The sequence below is a fragment of the Pipistrellus kuhlii genome, unplaced genomic scaffold (assembly GCF_014108245.1).
Source record: "Pipistrellus kuhlii isolate mPipKuh1 unplaced genomic scaffold, mPipKuh1.p scaffold_m20_p_18, whole genome shotgun sequence".
Classification (NCBI taxonomy): domain Eukaryota; kingdom Metazoa; phylum Chordata; class Mammalia; order Chiroptera; family Vespertilionidae; genus Pipistrellus; species Pipistrellus kuhlii.
In genome coordinates, this window is record NW_023425493.1 from 26,689,491 (window position 1) to 26,707,314 (window position 17,824).

The following is a 17,824-nucleotide window of genomic DNA, read 5'->3' on the forward strand; positions in this document are numbered from 1 at the left end:
CTAATGGACTCATAAATGGATCTATGCAGTTCAAACCTTGTTGTTCAAGGGTCAACTGCACTATGTTATTTTTTATTTTTTGACCGCTAACTCTAGACTTCCTGCTTTGTAAAATGAAGGTATTAACTTGTAAAATGAAGGTATTAACATCCTCTCCCATTAGTTTTCATCTGTTCCATTTTCCAGCTTCAGTGAACTATACTTACTGTTGTAAGGTTGATAATATTTACATTTCATTCTGTAATCATAATTGTCTTCCTTGTTTTAAAGGATGGAAATTAATAGATAAAGCTTACATTATATCTGTGTAAACATTTGTTCACTGAAAGGTCTATGTTAACTATGGATATATTAGAAATATTTGGCTTTTTTATAGAATTTCTTTTTTACCTGCAATTTTTGCCTTTTCATCCCCCACTCCCTGCCCACCCTCACCCCCGTCACTTCAGATATTCTGAATACATTTCCCCCCAAGGCCTTTCTGCCTAAACTCCATTCTCCTGCTCCAGTTTTAGGTCTCTAGATCTCATTTTAGGATTAGTCTTTACTGTTATTCTTAGATAAGCCCTCTATTTTGAAGATTTGTGTCTTTTTTTTTCTTGGTATTTTCTTATCTTGCTGGAGCACATCCTCAATAATTTTTTTTAAAGGTATTGCAAGAAAAATTTCTGAATCTTTATATCTAAAAATGTCTTTATTCTGTTTTCACATATGCTTTGATGGTTTGACTGGCTGAAGAGCATTTTCCCTCAGAGTTTAGAAGACATTTCTCCATTGTCTTTAGTGTTGTTGCTATGAAGTCTTTGCAAGATCCTTTGGGGATGACTGTTGTTTTTTTGTCTGTAAGCTTTTAGGGACATTACCCATGGTGTTCTGAAATGTTTACAATGATGTATCTAAATGGTTTTCATTCATTATGGGTTACTTGGTGTGCTCCTTCAGTCTAGATTGGTATTCTTCAAGTCCAGGACTTTCTCTCTTTTCCTTTATTTTCTCTCTATGGAACATTGATTAATCAGATGCTGAATCTCCTTAGGTTGATATTTAATGTGTCCTCTGTTATCTTAACCTTGATCCTTTCGGTTTGCTTTCTGGAAGATTTCAACTTTATCTCCCAGCTTCATTTCTTCATATTTTTATGTTTGACAGTCATATTTTAAATTTCTAAGATTTCTTTTTTGTTCTGTGTTCTCTTTTTTTATGGCAATCCTTTCTGATTTTATATAAAAAGGGAAGGAGGGGGATTTTTCTCTATTTCTTGAACATATAAAAGAATAGTTGTTGGTTTTTGTCAGATAATTATTGGCTTTAACTGTTCTGATTTTGTCTCTGGTGCCTGTTTTTTTCTTTTATCGGTCATTTGGTCCTATATCTTGGCTTGCCTGCTGATTTTTTTATTGAATGCTAAACATTGTATTTGAAAGTGTTGTGAGTCTCTAGATCAGTGGTTCTCAGCCTTTCTAATGCCGCAACCCTTTACTACAGTTCCTCATGTTGTAGTGACCCCCAACCATAAAATTATTTTTGTAGCTACTTCATAACTGTACTTTTGCTACTGTTAATGAATCGTAATGTAAATATGTGTGTTTTCTGATAGTCAAATATATGGTGACTAAAGGAGACTTGACTTTGTGTGATGGGCACACAGTGCAATACAAACCGATGAATTATGGAATTGTACACTTGAAACTTAATCTTTTTCTCTTTTAGGCATACAAAACCTTTGCTAATCGAGTGAACAATTTAAAGAAAAAACTGGATCAATTGAAATCAACCCTTCCTGATCCAGAAGAATCCCCAGTTCCTTCCCCAAGTATGGATGCTCCCTCCCCAACTGGTTCTGAGTCTCCTTTTCAAGGAATGGGAGGTGAGGAATCCCAATCACCAGCTGCGGAGAGTGAGAAATCTGCCACACCGGAGCCGGCAACAGATAATCGTGATGTGGAAGACATGGAACTCTCAGATGTAGAAGATGATGGGTCAAAAATTATTGGTATGTCCTTATGAGATTAGTAGGCAACTTGTTCCTTATCTGTTTTACTTTTCCACCAATAAATCTATCATAGGCAGATGTTAAAAGATAGTTTACCTCTGGCAGGGAAGCTCAGTTGGTTAGAGCATCATCCCAGTACACCAAGGTTGCAGGTTTGATCCCCCACAAGAATCAATGAATGCATACATAAGTGGAACAACAAATTGATCTCTCTCATAAATATCATTAGTAAAAGATAGAACACAAAAGTGTACCCAATAATAACATGCTTCTAGAAATGTACAAATTTAATACACAGATGCTAAGAAGATGCAAATAAATCATTAAAAATAAGATAAAGTAGCCCCAGCTGGTTTGGCCTTTGGACTGAAAGGTTTCAGACTCGATTCCGGCCAAGGGCACAGGCCCGGGTTGTGGGCTCAGTCTTCAGTATGGGCCTGTATGAGGCAGCCAATCAATGACTCTCATTGATGTTTCTCTCTCCCTTTCTCCCTTCCTCTCTGAAATCAATGAAAATATATTTTTTAGAACAAAAGATAAAGTATAAATTTGGGAAATTCCTTTTAAGCAGGTGTTGAAGTCAGGAAGGATCATAAATTATAAAGAGTGGGGCTTTTAAAGAAATCATGAAGTGAGTGGTTTTCTAATATAAAGCATAGTGCTTTTTACTTCCAAATCAGGAACTAGTAGGACATGCTGTTTCATACTGGAAGTAGAATCTGGATAGTAATAAGATGCACTAATGCTTGTTTTCTTTGTTTAAATAGTAGAGGACAGGAAGGAAAAGCCTGTGGAGAAGTCGGCTGTATCCACTTCTGTACCTACAAAGCCAACAGAAAGTATCTCAAAGGCCTCTTCGTGTACCCCAGTGCCTGTGACCATGACAGCAACCTCGCCTCTACCAAAGCCTGTGAATACTTCTCTTCTTTCCCCTTCTCCAGCATTGGCTTTGCCAAACTTGGCTAACGTGGATCTGGCAAAGATCAGTTCCATCCTTAGTAGCCTAACATCAGTCATGAAAAATACAGGTAAGCAAGCCCAGTAAAGAGGATAAAAGGCTCACTTGCATCGTTCTACTTGAACTTCAGTCTTTTTTCTGTTTAATTTTTAAAATTAAAATTTTTAAAATTTACCTAAAAGTGGTATCTATTTATCTCTATATATAAAAGCCTAAGTGATCATTAAAACCGAATAACCAGAACTGTTTGACCAGTCGCTATGATGCACACTGACCACTGAGGTGCAGACGCTCAATGCCAGGAGCTGCCCTCCAGGTGGTCACTGTGCTCCCACAATAAATAAATATAATTCTATCTCAAAGAAAATCACTTGTATATACCTTACCAAGTGTGTGTGTATCTGAATGTTTTGGGAGATTAAATCTTTATAATAATTGTTCTTTTAATAATTGAAGCATATTGCCTATACTGTTTTTGAAACCAGCTATTTAAAATTCTAACTATATAGTCTTTTATTACTTATTTAAGCCTATTAATTATTAGATATCCAGTATGTCTCCAATTTTTCACGAACAACCATGATGCTAAAATTTTATGCAGAACCCTTCCTATAAGCAGGGTTGATGCATATATAGGGCTTTTTTTTTTTTCTAATGGAAATTTTAATGAGTATGTAGAGCACCTCCACATACTCATCACTCATCTTCAATGATAAAAACACATGGCCTACCCAATCCTGATTATTTTGAAGGAAATCCCAATTATTTCATTTCTTCAAAAGTACTTAAATATATGATCTCTAAAAGATAGATTCTCTAAAAAATCATCACTTAGATTTTTTAAGTCTTTTCGTGTTATAATTACAATAATCTCCAAAAATGTCCTATTTATGTTTCAGGTACTATATAAAAGTCCCCGTTGTGCCGCAGCTTCTCCAAAACTATTTTGTTTTGTTTTAATCTTTATTAAATTCAGTCTTTAAAAGTCGTTTGTTTTAATTTGCATCCTTTTGATTAAAGATGTGGTTTAAATATTTTTCATTTGCTTATAATGTTTTGTGTGAAATACCTGTTCATATTTTTGATCATTAAAAAAAAATCAAAAATTATTTTATCTTTATATACTTTTTCCCTATATTAAAAATTGGTTCATTGTTTTAAAATATAAAAGTATAAAGGAGGTTGCTAATATCTCATTTTATAGACCATTTCAAAAGCAAAATCTTATTAATCATAAAATTATGCTGTGGCTGAGTTATACAATTGCATTGGCTCTGATCAGAATCAGTCAGCAATATTTGGGGGGCACCTACAGTACTCTGAGGTGTAGGTTTCATTTCATAGAGAAAAAAGAAATAGATTCCTTAGCCTCTTTCTGTTGGGGCTCTCAAAACGAAGGGAATTGCATATGAGAAAAACTTAATATTTGTTTATTTTAGGGGTGCTCCAGCTAGATGGAAGCAAATCTTCATCTAATTTTCAGATTTGGGGGGGCGGGTACAAGCCATGTTAAGGACCATTTGTGAATCAGTCATAGAAAATTTTTGAGTGGCAAGTATGGATTTAAAAGTCATTTTGAGTTGCATTTGCTTGAGTTAATCTTTCTGCCACCAGGGGTCAGTCCTGCATCAAGACCTTCACCAGGAACTCCTACAAGTCCTGGCAACCTCTCCAGTGGCCTGAAAACACCTGCCCCTGCCACGACAACATCTCACAACCCTCTGGCAAACATCCTCTCGAAAGTGGAAATCACCCCAGAGAGCATTCTGTCTGCTCTTTCCAAAACCCAGACCCAGTCAGCCCCTGCCCTGCAAGGTAAACGGACCTGCAGAGGGACTAGAACTGTCTGTGCTTGTCTCTGGGTTCCATTTCTGAGGGGGGAAAAAATCCAAAGCCATGAAATATATAACATAGTTGATTATTTTCTTTATATTTATCCTCTGTGAGCTGGCATTTGTAGTATTACGACGTATCAAAGATGAGACTTTAAATATCATCTAGTCTAATCCCCTCCTTTTCAGGTGAGGAAATTAAGGCTCAGTGAGGTGATGTGACTGCTTAAGGTCACACATCCACCTGTTCAATGATGAGCCAAGGCTAAAAGCCATATTTCTTGACTGGAGTCCGGTATTCTTTCACCTACACCATGACACCCTAGGGGCTGCATTTATCCCAGCTCTTAGTACGGGTTAGTATATGTTGAGGTTTACATATTTTAATGTTAACTGAAGCTGAAGACGTTAAAAAAGGTCAGTCTGCTATCAGATATCTTACAAGATATGACTGTCTCATTTATGTCCCAATGTTTATAGAGGCCTCTATTTATAGATATGTAGTGAATCTTTTTGGTTTTACTTATATATAATCTCTACCATATTTGAACCTCTCTTCAGTTTTGCTAATTGTCTGTGTTGGGCCTAAAACTGTTCACTTCTAACATTTTTTTTTTTTTTTCATAAACTTCCCTGCTCTCTATTCCCAGACCCTCCAGCTACCAACATAAGTATCTCAGTATAGTTATGCATTAATTACAAATACCAGAACAGTATCTTTTTAGTGATTTACTCTATATCACTAGATCTCAACCAGGGAACTCCAGGGGATATTTGCCTGTGCCCTAAAGGTGTTTGTTATAACTGGGGTGGGTAGAGATGCTGCTGCATCTAATGGATAAAGGCCAGGGTAGCAGCTGAACATTCTCCAGTTCACAGACAGCCCCCGCAATAAAGAATTAGCCAGCCCCAAATGCCAGTAGTACTGAGGTTGAGAAACTGCTTTATATGAATAGAGAACATTACAGGTATCAGTTTTATTTCCTAACTGTTCTGTAAGTGGACCAGCCAAGCACTATATTATAGTGAACTTTGTCTTAAGATATAGAAGAATGTTAATACATTGAACTAAATACAATTTTTAAAATATTTTTTATTGATTTTTTACAGAGAGGAAGGGAGAGGGATAGAGAGTTAGAAACATCGATGAGAGAGAATCATCGACTAGCTGCCTCTTGCACACCTCCTACTGGGGATGTGCCCGCAACCAAGGTACATGCCCTTGACCGGAATTGAACCCAGGACCCTTCAGTCCACAGACCGACGCTCTATCCACTGAGCCAAACCGGTTTCAGCTAAATACATTTTTTAAAATTGATTTTTAGAGAGGTAGGTTGAGGGAGGGAGGAAGAGAGACAGAAACATCGATGTGAGAGAAAAACATCAATCGGATGCTTTCCACATGTGCCCTGAATGAGGATCAAACCCGCAACCTGGGTATGTGCCAGATTGATGGGGAACCAAACCTGCTACCGATTGGTCTAAAGGACAATTCTAACCAACTGAGCCATACCAGCGAGGGCTGAACTAAATAGTACTAAATTCATATCCCCAATTCATAGACCAGCAAAAAATTAATGCTAATACTGCAGCACATCTTACACTACTAATTCAGAGATATTAGTTTTAGAGATTAGCATCATGTTTATGATTCTCCCTTCTAGCATATAATTATAGTAAAAATTTTTAACTCACTTGTTTTAGCTTCTTTTTTTTAGCTTCTTGGATATATCTTAAAGAAGAAGCTTTTCTCTTTTTTTTAATACACGTTTTTATTACAGCAATATACCAAATTCAGTAACAGTTCTTGTTAGTTGGCCAAAGTAGCAGACAACCCAGTCTCAGTGGCTTACCACAATACAAGTTAATATCTTGCTAACATTACATACACCTGCTGCAGCTGTTCTCAGGCTGGGAGTGCATCTTTTTTTTTTTTTTTTTTTTTTTAATTTCAGAGAGGAAGGAAGAGGGAGAGAGAGAGAAACATCTATGATGAGAGAGAATCATGGTGGATCGGCTGCCTTCTGCAGATCCCCCACTGGGGATTGAGCCCACCACCTGGGCATGTGCCTTTGACCAGAATTGAACCTGGGACTTTTCAGTTCGCAGGCCAACGCTCTATCCACTGAGCCAAACCGGCTAGGGCTGGGAGCGCATCTTGATGCCTCCCCTCCAAACAGTGATTCAGAGACCCAGGCTCCTTACATCTTGTGACTTTTCTCTAGTACACATGTGTCAAACACAAGGCCCGCGGGCCAAATCCGTCCCTCCAGGCCTTGCAATGTGGCCCGCACCGCGCTGTCATCACTGCACTCCGCTGTGTTTCCATCACAATGACAGTTTATGACTGTTCAGTAAACCATTCGGCCCGCGATTTAGGCTGGATTTTAGATTTTGGCCCCTTCTCTGATTGAGTTCGACACCCCTACTCTAGTATGTGGCTGCCCTAGGGATGGGCTCCATTCCAGCCAGACAGCCAGGGGCCGAGCAGGGGGAGCCATGAGGGGAGGTGTATGAGCCAGGCTGCAGGTGGGGAGCTCCACCCTCATCCCGTGGCTCACGTTCAGCTTTACAGCCACGTCTCACTGCAGAGGAGGTGGGGGATGTAATTCAGCTCTGCAATCATGATCTGGGCCAGGCTCTTCTGCCGTGTCACCCTCCGAGGTCCGGAGGCTGCAAACCAGCTTTCTGAGAAGGGGAAATGGCAAGGGAGGGATGCTGTTCTGTCCTGGTCTCCAGTCTCCCCGTCTCTGTCCCATTGCGGTTCGCTGTCTTTTCCCAGAGGGTGAGGTCCTCGTCTCCAACCTTTGATGATGGGAGTAGAAGTCTCATAATATCCTGAAGAAAAGGATTTTCTAAGTCTCGCACGGGAAAATGAGTGATTTTTTTATTTGCATGGAATTAATTTTTTTAATTTCAAGGTTCCATTTTCCTTAGTCCAGTCATAGGAGATGTGTAGCTGGGGGTTCAGCAGAGCTAAAATCAGAGCCAGTGTCCAGTTTCCTTTCCATGTTAGAGCCGAGTCTAGTCCAGCATCAGCTAGCTTAGCTCTTTCCTTCTACAGTCTATCAGTCCATTGCATGCGGCGTCTACATGGCTGTACAGGCAAATGCAAGAGGAACAAGAATAGCTTTGGGCACACACACCCCACTCTCCCACCCCCAGAAATTATTGCAACAGGATTATGTGGGCTTTCTCATCAGGCAAAATGTGAGCAGAACTAGGTGTGTTCTGACAAAACGAGAAGTGGAAATCCCAGAAAACAACGTTTGTGCAATAACAGGGCAGTTCATCGCCTTTCATTTCTTTAGAGAGAGTGGAATTCTCCTTAAGACAACTGTGCCCAGCAACTTAAATAGATGTGTTTCTTTAAAGACTCTAAAGAAAATCTCTCAGAACTTTGCTCTGATTGTGTCACTCATAGCCCTCATTGGCATATTTTCAACACAAAAGAATGACTTCTGTGGGCAAAGGGCTGTAGAGCAAGCATGTCAAACTTGTGGCTGGTGGGCTGTGAGTCTGACATGCCTGCTATAGAGTATGGCTTGTTAAGATGGAAGAAAAGTGCCCTGGCCAGTGTTGCTCAGTTGTTAGAGCATCAGATTGCACACCCAAGGGTGGCGGGTTCGATATTGGTCAAAGGCACGTAACTGGGTTGTCCATTCCTCAGATCAGGGCACACTCGGGAGACAACCAATTGATGTGTCTCTTTCACATCAATATTTCTTTCTCCCCCATTCCCTCCTTCCACTTTGGAAAAGCAATGGAAAAAATATCCTCAGGTGAGTATTAAAAAAAAGATTGAAGAAAAGTAATATTTAGTGGTACAAAACTGTTTCACCTATTGCCAGAAATCTGAATAGTGTGTGTGTGTGTGTGTGTGTGTGTGTGTGTGTGTGTGTGTATATATATATATATATATATATATATATATATTATTTCTTGTTTTTTTGTGTGATTGTTTTGTTTGTAATTTGATAATCCTCACCCAAGGGTATTTTTCAGATTCAAATCTTATCCCCAGTCAGGGTATGTAGGGGAGACAACCAGTCAGTGTGTCTCTCTCACATTGATGTTTAATCCCACTATCTCTCTCCCCTTTTCTTCCCTCCCACTCTCTCTAAAAAATCAATGTGGGGAGAGAAAGAGGGGTCAATGGGGAAAATAAGGGAGCATATGTAATATTTTGAACAATAAAGAATTATTTTTTTAAAAAGAATTTTTAAAATGGAGAAAATGTCCTCAGGTGAGGATTAATTTAAAAAAAAATTCTTCAGACCTTAAATCTCTTAGCAAATATGGATTAAAATTAAAAATTTGAAGAAACATTAATTGAAGTATTATAAAGTATTTTCTTTCACTCTGTCATTATGAAGAAGCCATTTTAGTGTATAACTAAAAGCTATAAGTTTGGGTAGAATATATATAGGTTTTCATTTATGACTAGAAAGTGGGTATAATTTCTAAAATAGGATTTTAATGTATAGGAAATGTTATCTTCTTTTTGTCATGTTTTTCTAAAAAAAAAACAAAAAAAAAAAAACTTCTACAGGAGCAGTTTGCTTTGGTGGACTTCAGTCTTTACCCAAAAAATTTTATTTCATGGCTTCTGAGAAGTTTTTGTCTATCATTAAGTAGGGTTGAATCTTACCACTATCAACAGTAATCCTTGAGTTCCCCCACTATAAGGTGGGGGGGGAAGGGGACACATGACGTGTTTTCTTGTGAAAGGATCAGAGCCTTTGATGATCTAGTTTGTGGTGTATGTTTATATGTTTATTATTGCTACATTTTACAACCAAAAATGATAGCTTAGTGCAGTGGTCGCCAACTGGTGATCTGTGGACCACTGGTGGTCCATGAAGTCCGAAGGGTTGGCGACCATTGACTTAGAGCACATGTGTCAAACACAAGGCCCGCGGGCCAAATCCGTCCCGCCAGGCCTTGCAATGTGGCCCGCACCGCGCTGTCATCACTGCACTCCGCTGCGTTTCCATCACAATGACAGTTTATGACTGTTCAGTAAACCATTCGGCCCGCGATTTAGGCTGGATTTTAGATTTTGGCCCCTTCTCTGATTGAGTTCGACACCCCTAACTTAGAGCATTGTTTCCCAAAAATGATAGCAAAAGGAGCTTCTTTTAAAAAGCGCCCTGGTTCAAATATATTTCTGCAGTTTGCATATGTTCTCTCTCTCTCTCTCTCTCTCTCTCTCTCTCTCTCTCTCTCTCTCATAACAATGAGCATTAACTTACTAGAGATAATCATGGAGGTTGGAAACGAAGGACAGAATATCTATTTAGATAGTGATGGCCAAAGGGAAGGTGCACAGGCTGGGTGGAGGTGGGCAAAGGAAGGGGAAATGGGGACATCTGTAACAGCGTCAACAATAAAAATACATTTTAAAATATATCTATTTAGAGAAACAGTTCCACAGATCAAACATTAAGAAATACTGACTTGCCCTGGTCAGTGTTTCTCATTGATTAGAGTGTCGGCCCAAGCATGGAAGAGTCTGGTTTGATTCTGATCAAGCGCACATACCTGGGTTGCAGGTTCGATCTCCAGGCCCCAGTCTGGATGTGTGCGGGAGGCAATTAATTTGTCTCTCTCACATTGTTGTTTCCCTCCCTCCCTCCCTCCCCCCTCCTCCCTCCTCTTTTCCCCCTCAATCTTCCCCTCCTTCCTTCCCAACCACTCTCTAAAAATCAATTGGAAAAATATCCTCGGGTGAGGATTAACAAAAGAAAAAGAAAGAAGTACTGGCTTAAAGTGTTATTTTAAAAATGATTTTGCTTCCTTTCTTTTCATGCTTTGTCTTGTTTTAACTATGAATAATTCTGACACGAAAATCTACCCCTTCCTGTTGCCTTTTATTGTGCCATGTTGGACATGCTTCATGACTGTACTAGAAACATTTCTGTGATTTTCTCTCTTTATATTGGCAAATAAGTCCAGTGTTTTTTGTGACATTTAGCAGCAATGCTTGTTTGGTCAGGATTTCCTTTGGCCTCACATTGTAATGTCTATCTGGTTCCCACTGGAATGAAAGAGAATAGCCGATTAGCCTAAATTGTGTTTATTGTAAGGTAGGGAGTTGTTCTTTCTAACTCCTCTGATCTCTGCTTCCACAGGCCTATCATCTTTGCTTCAGAGTGTTACTGGGAACCCCGCTCCAGCCAGTGACGCTGCATCCCAGAGCACCTCGGCTTCCCCTGCCAACACCACTACAGGGTCTAACGTAAAAGGAAGAAATCTGCCCTCCAATACCCAGTCCTTCATTCCCAAGAGCTTCAGCTATTCTCCTAACTCGTCGGCATCTGAAGTCTCTTCAACTTCAGTCAGCAAGGCCCCCATCGGGCAAAGCCCAGGGCTTCCAAGCACTACGTTCAAGCTGCCGTCCACCTCTCTGGGGTTCACAGGCGCCCACAACAACAGCCCTGCTGCCCCGCCTCCTGAAGTTGCCATGTGCCAATCTTCAGAGATCTCCAAGCCAAAGCTGGAGTCCGAGTCCACCTCCCCAAGCCTGGAAATGAAGATCCATAACTTCTTAAAAGGTAATCCTGGTTTCAGTGGCTTAAACTTAAACATCCCAATCCTGAGCAGTCTGGGGTCCAGTGCCCCATCAGAAAGCCATCCCGCAGACTTCCAGCGTGGCCCTACTAGCACTTCAGTGGACAACATTGACGGAACCCCTGTGCGGGATGAACGCAGTGGGACGCCCACCCAGGATGAGATGATGGACAAGCCCACGTCCAGCAGTGTAGATACCATGTCCCTGCTCTCTAAGATCATTAGCCCTGGTTCTTCCACACCCAGCAGTACGAGATCACCACCCCCGGGGCGAGAGGAAAGCTACCACCGCGACCTCTCCAATTCTGTACCGACATTTCGACCCTTTGGCCTGGCCAGTGAACCGCCCTATAAGCAGCCTTCTGATGGAATGGAGAGACCATCTTCCCTGATGGACTCTTCCCAGGAGAAGTTCTATCCAGATACTTCTTTCCACGAAGATGAGGATTATCGAGATTTTGAGTACTCAGCACCTCCACCCTCTGCCATGATGAACCTAGAGAAGAAACCAGCCAAGTCTATCCTGAAGTCCAGCAAGCTTTCCGAGACCGCCGACTACCAGCCGATCCTGTCCAGTTACAGCCACAGGGCCCAAGAATTCGGGGTAAAGTCTGCCTTCCCTCCAGCTGTAAGGGCCCTCCTGGACTCTAGTGAGAACTGTGACCTCCTCTCACCTTCCCCTGGGCTGTTTGGTGCCTTCAGCATTAGAGGGAGTGAACCTGGGTCTAACCGGTCACCATCACCGAGTAAGAACGATTCCTTTTTCACCCCCGACTCCAACCACAATAGCTTGTCTCAGCCTGCGGCTGGGCACCTCAGTTTGCAGCAGAAGCAGTACCCAGACTCTCCTCACCCGGTCCCACAGCGTTCCCTTTTCTCTCCGCAGAACACCCTTGCTGCTCCCACGGGCCTCCCGCCCGCATCGGGCGTGGAGAAAGTCCTGGCCGCCACCATTTCCACCACGTCGACGATTGAGTTTAAGAACATGCTTAAAAACGCCTCCCGAAAGCCCTCGGACGATAAGCATTTTGCCCAGGCCCCCGGCAAGGGCTCCTCCGGTGACGGGGCCAGTCTCTCAAACCTCCCGCAGCCCAGCCTGCCGGCCCCGGAGCAGCAGCAAGAAGAGCACTACCACCGCATCGAGACGCGCGTGTCCTCCTCCTGCCTGGACCTGCCGGACAGCACGGAAGAGAAGGGGGCCCCCATAGAAACCCTGGGTTACCGTAACGCAGCCACCAGGAGGATGTCCGGGGAGCCCATCCAGACCGTAGAGTCCGTCCGCGTTCCTGGGAAGGGGAATAGAGGACACGGGCGCGAGGCCTCCAGGGTGGGCTGGTTTGACCTGAGCTCCTCGGGCAGCTCTTTTGACAACGGCCCCTCCAGCGCCTCCGACTTGGCGTCCCTTGGGGGTGGGGGCAGCGGAGGCCTCGCTGGCTTTAAAGCAGCACCGTACAAGGATCGGGCACCCCCGTTTCAGGAAAGTGTCGGCAGCTTTCGCTCCAACAGTTTCAACTCGACATTTGAGCATCATCTCCCCCCGTCCCCCTTGGAACACGGGGCGCCCTTCCAGAGGGAGCCCGTGGGGCCGGCCGCCGCCCCGCCCGCCCCTCCCAAGGATCGCGGTGGTGTCTTCTCCCGAGATGCAGCCACTCACCTGCCCTCTGTGGATCTCTCGAACCCCTTCACCAAGGAGGCCGCCTTGGCCCATGCCGCCCCGCCCCCCCCTCCTGGAGAGCTCGGCGGAGTTCCTTTCCCCACCCCGCCCCCTGCAGCCCCCGGGGAGCACAGCAGCAGCGGTGGGGGTGGTGTCCCCTTTTCCACTCCCCCCCCTCCGCCCCCTGGTGACCACTCGGGGGTGGTGCCCTTCCCAGCCCCCCCACTGGCAGAGCACGGAGCGGCAGGAGCAGTGGCAGTGTTTCCCAAGGACCATAGTTCTCTCCTTCAAGGGGCCTTGGCTGATCATTTTGGGGTGCTCCCAGGACCCAGGGACCATGGGGGCCCCACCCAACGGGACCTCAACGGCCCTGGCCTTAGCCGTGTGCGGGAGGGCCTGAGCCTGCCCTCGCACTCCCTGGAGCACCTGGGCCCGGCCCACGGCGGCGGTGGGGGAGGCAGCAACAGCAGCGGCGGCCTCCCCTTGGGCCCCTCACACAGAGACATCATCAACCGGAGCGGTCTGGTTTTGCGGAACCCCCGGCCAGACTTCCGGCCTAGGGAGCCTTTTCTCGGCAGAGACCCGTTCCACAGTTTAAAGAGACCCAGGCCGCCTTTTGTTAGGGGCCCTCCGTTCTTTGCACCAAAACGCCCGTTCTTCCCTCCCAGGTACTGACGGAGACCAAGGGAAAGGCATTCGGAACAGTCTAGAGAGCGTTGGAAGTAGGAGTTTGGTTTATTGTTGTTTGTTTTCCCTCCTTTGATTTATTTCTCTATGACCAAGGGCCTCCCTTCCAGAGTGAAAAGTCATACATATATGCTTACATTTCACTGTCCCACCCAGGCCTCCCGCCCACTGCACTTACCCACCTTCCCCGCGTTGTCCTTATCTTAGGGGGGTGGAGGGGAGCAGGCAAAGAGACACAACCAAAGCCAGCTCCTTTGGCTGGGAGCTTGAGGGACGGGGAGGAAGACAAATATTACCCCATCTATTGAAGAGTATTCTTGCATTTGAAATAAAACTTCCACCAGTACAGATGATAATGTGCAATGTTGGGATGTTGTTTTGAGTTTGGCTTATCAGTAGTCCATGGAAGGGTTCCTGCCCCCTTCTCTCTCCAGCTACCTTCACTGCTGTCCCCAGTTTGGCCCCCTTCCCTGTGTCTGCCCTGCTGACAGCCAGAGGTGGTGCAAGGGAGGAGATGCAGAGTCTCGGAGCTGTCACGCTGTTGTTGTTTTGTTTGTTCCGAAAGGCATGTGGAAGTTGAGCACTTTACCTTTCTCCTCAAATCTTACCAACAACACAGCCTCCTCTTCCAAAGCACCAGCAGGCCTCACTGAGATCTCCTGTCCTGGGAACATTTTTCCTCTTTGTTTTTGGAATGAAAGAGAGCAGGCTGAATATATTTTGAGGTTAAAATTCGGAATAATTATAATTACAGTAGTTAGAGAAAGAAACTCTAGCAGTGTGTTGTGACCTGCCATCCTTCATAAACGAGAGAGAATGGGAAATGTTTTTTGAGAAGTTTCCCTCATACCCAGCTCTTCTGCTTTTCTTTCTTGGCTCTCTCTCAGCTTTCGCTTCTGCTGCGGCCAGAAAGCTGCTCCCGTTGACAGTTGTTACAAAGGTGGAACTACTGTTGTCTCTGTTTTAATGTAATTAGTAGACATTGTTACCATGGCGCCTCCCTAGCATAGGTGGCATTTGTTGGCAATTTCAGCAAAGGTTAACTACCAGGGAAAGGCAATTCATTGTCTTTATCTTTTCTTTCCCCTCGCCTGTATTCACCCCATTCTTGGTGTTTATTTCACAGAAGGTTCAATAGCATCTTTCTTTCCATTACACCTCTTCAGATGTGTCCTACTAACAAGTGAGTATTACTAGACATTTTTTACAGAAGAAACTGGAGAACATGAGAAATCCAAATTTACCCACTCCATACTAGCTGCCCATCACTTATCAAGGCTCAAGCCTTCTCCTCACTTCCCACTCGCAGTAGGAAATCAAGGATGTTTCTGCTCTTCTTAGTCATGTCACATAGGAAACTCTCTTCCCCCCAAACTGAAAGGCTTGTGTGTGTTCACGGAGAGTACTGGGGAAAGACAATCGCCGCACTTTGAGTGTTTATATCTTTATATTTTAGGGACATTGAAAAGCAAATGTTGTGTTTCTATTTTTTATTTAGTGTCTTGTCCTAAGGTACACACACGGGTAAACTCCAGCTAGATGAGTAAAATAATCTGAGTTGAGTGCTGTAGGGAATCCGGGTAAGTTTTCTATGTTATCCCGGGTTAGTATGGAACCACGGGAAGTGTGGGATTGCTTTGGATTCCTGCAGTGAAATACTAAAGGCGGGAGAGAGGACAATGGAGTGACAGAAGGCGATGCTTTGTCTCAAAATAAACTTGCTTTTCAGATAAAGAGCAGCTTACACCGGGTGTGTGTCAGAGGCTGGGAGCTCTCTGTAAGTTATTCCATGTTATTTGGGCTCGCTGTGTGTACTGGGGTTAGGATGCTGCCAGGCATTCATCTATCTCCCTGATGCATTTCTGGTCCTGGGCCAACTAACTTCGTTCTTCCTTTAACCCTCTCAAGCCTCTGCCCTGTGGCTCTCCCACACACACAAATGCATGATACCATGACCTTGAATGTGGGATGGGGTATATAGTGTAGCAAAGCAAAGAAACAGTATCGTTCCATTGAGTCCGCAGACATTTGTTTAGGAACATGTATAAGTAGGCAGTGAGGGTGGGGTGGGGGAGTTCTATGTGATTCAACTGAAGTACAATTTTATTTTTATTTTTATTTTTTGCAGAAATTAAGGGGGATGTATTCACTCTAAAACAAAAGAATGTGAATTCTTTCTTGCTGCTCTTGTTTAAACTAAAAGTAGTGTTTACTTGAAAAGGCTCTCTGACCTTTTGGTTTTATAAGAAAATACGGGGATGTCAGGAAAGTGGCCTCCTGAACGCTGAGGCAGAATAATTGTCCTCAGAAGTATGATGGCTAATCCATGAAAGGAAGACCTTGTACCGCTTTAAAGATGGACTTTTAAGGGCTGGCTTTCTTTTGTGGGCTGTTTTGTTTTTTAAGCCACAAAATCTTCCAAGCGCCTGTTTCAGGACGGGAGGGAGGATTTGTGTGGCTTTGAGCTGTTCACTCTAAGGAACTCTGTCCACAGCAGTAAATGAAGACGACAATGTACATATGTGATATAGTGACACAAAAGACAAGACAATTCTGGTATTCATAACATGAAACAAAGGGGTTTTATTCTTTCTGTGTCTGTGATTTCAAGCTCCGTGCCCATGCTCTGACTTTTGTATTTCAACCTGAGTTTAAAAAAATAAACAAGGTATTTTTTAAAGAAAGCATAACATAGTGTGTCTTGGAAAGGACATGATTCACGTGAGAGCAGAATGTGCGAAGTTGTCGCTGAGGTCCTTGGTGCTCACTGTAAAATCACAGACAGAGAATTGGCGGGGTTTGTGAATTCACTGGTTCCACCGAAATCTCATACCACGTCAGAAACGAGAGTCCTTACGTAGTTTGTACGTTCACTCGGTGAGCTCAGAGGGAAGCTCTCCCTACTCCTGCCTCCCACATGTGGAGAGGAAGCAGAATTGGTCTGATTCCAGGGAGGGTAAAATGATCAGAGTGTAGGACTTCTATACTTTCCAATCCCAGGGATACAATGTTTGTGATATATATGGTACAGCAAACCTATCTAGATAATGTGAATATGCTAAACTTCCTAACTGCAGAATATTCACTATTTCCTGAAATTACTGGTTCATGCAGAATTAAGCTTCAGCTGTTAATTGTTTTGAAGCCGCTGTAAATTACTGCTTTTCCTTTTTCCTCCCCTCCTCCCCCCTTTTTTTTTTGAATGGGCAGGGGTGCCTGTTAAAATTAGATATGTTCTATTGATATTCTCACGTGTTCAGTGTGGAAAACAAAACAAGTACATGCTTTAGAGGCAACAACATTGAAATCCTTTTGAAATGTGTATTACCACTTAATAAAATAACTAGTTCTCAAGGTTTGACATTTTTCTTTGAGATTTGGGGCTTTAACCAAGGGCCCTGGCTTCTCTGGTGAGAGCAGAGTAGGAAGCTTCTCCAGGAGCTGAGCTTGCTGCTTCGTGGCGGCGGCCTTCCTTGGACTATCGTCTTTTTCTCCAGCAAAGACGCTACATGACGTCCAGGGCTGAAGGTGAAACCAACCACAGAATGCAAAGAGAAAAGCCCGGATACATCTCTGAAGATCTGCTCGGATTGGCTCTGGTCTGAGTGTGGGGAAAGGGATGGTGGGTGTGTCTGCACACACCGCAGACCACCATCTCGTCCCTCCCTGTGACCATGCGCACCTTCCTCTTCCAGCCATTCCTTTCTTTTTTTAAGTCTGTGTGTCTCCGATACTGTGTTTGTTTTCCAGTTTAATAAAGTGTGGTTTCTTTGTGGTGTGGTGGCTCTTCCCCTCACATTGATCTTGTCCAGCTGTCCCGTTTGACTCCTGCACTCGGTGTGTCTGAGGCAGTTGGACTCTCTAAGGAACTCATGCCGTGTGGGTTTGTTTGTTCCTTTGTGTAATTCCGTTTTGGAAAGGGATTTTGGGTGGGGTGGGATCAAAGATGTTCAGGGAGTGGCTGGTGGTGAAGTGGGCTATACTGTATGGCTAATTATTTGTGTATGTCTCCACATGTACAGTTGTGAGCAAAGAAGCATTTTTAAAGCAAGCTTAGAATTTGGGGAGGTGACAGAGGTCCCCTGGCCACTTCTGTGCCCGCATCTACCCTTTTCTGCTGCATATTG

At 43.6% G+C, this 17,824-nt stretch overlaps 1 protein-coding gene across 9 annotated transcripts in view; it reads left to right on the plus strand.

Moving 5' to 3' along the window:
• RPRD2 (regulation of nuclear pre-mRNA domain containing 2) overlaps positions 1–17,469 on the plus strand; it is a 49,412-nt gene extending 31,943 nt beyond the window's left edge. For 3 of the 9 annotated variants that reach the window (XM_036441849.2, XM_036441847.2, XM_045583400.1), the window contains 4 exons: positions 1,711–1,993; positions 2,761–3,021; positions 4,566–4,766; positions 10,918–17,469. In XM_036441849.2, coding sequence (XP_036297742.1) covers positions 1,711–1,993; positions 2,761–3,021; positions 4,566–4,766; positions 10,918–13,685 — 3,513 coding nt within the window. In that variant the 3' untranslated portion in view covers positions 13,686–17,469. The remainder of the gene's footprint in view (positions 1–1,710; positions 1,994–2,760; positions 3,022–4,565; positions 4,767–10,917) is intronic. The other 6 variants (XM_045583402.1, XM_045583401.1, XM_036441850.2 and 3 more) reach the window with 5 other exon arrangements.
• The last annotated feature ends 355 nt before the right edge of the window (positions 17,470–17,824 follow it).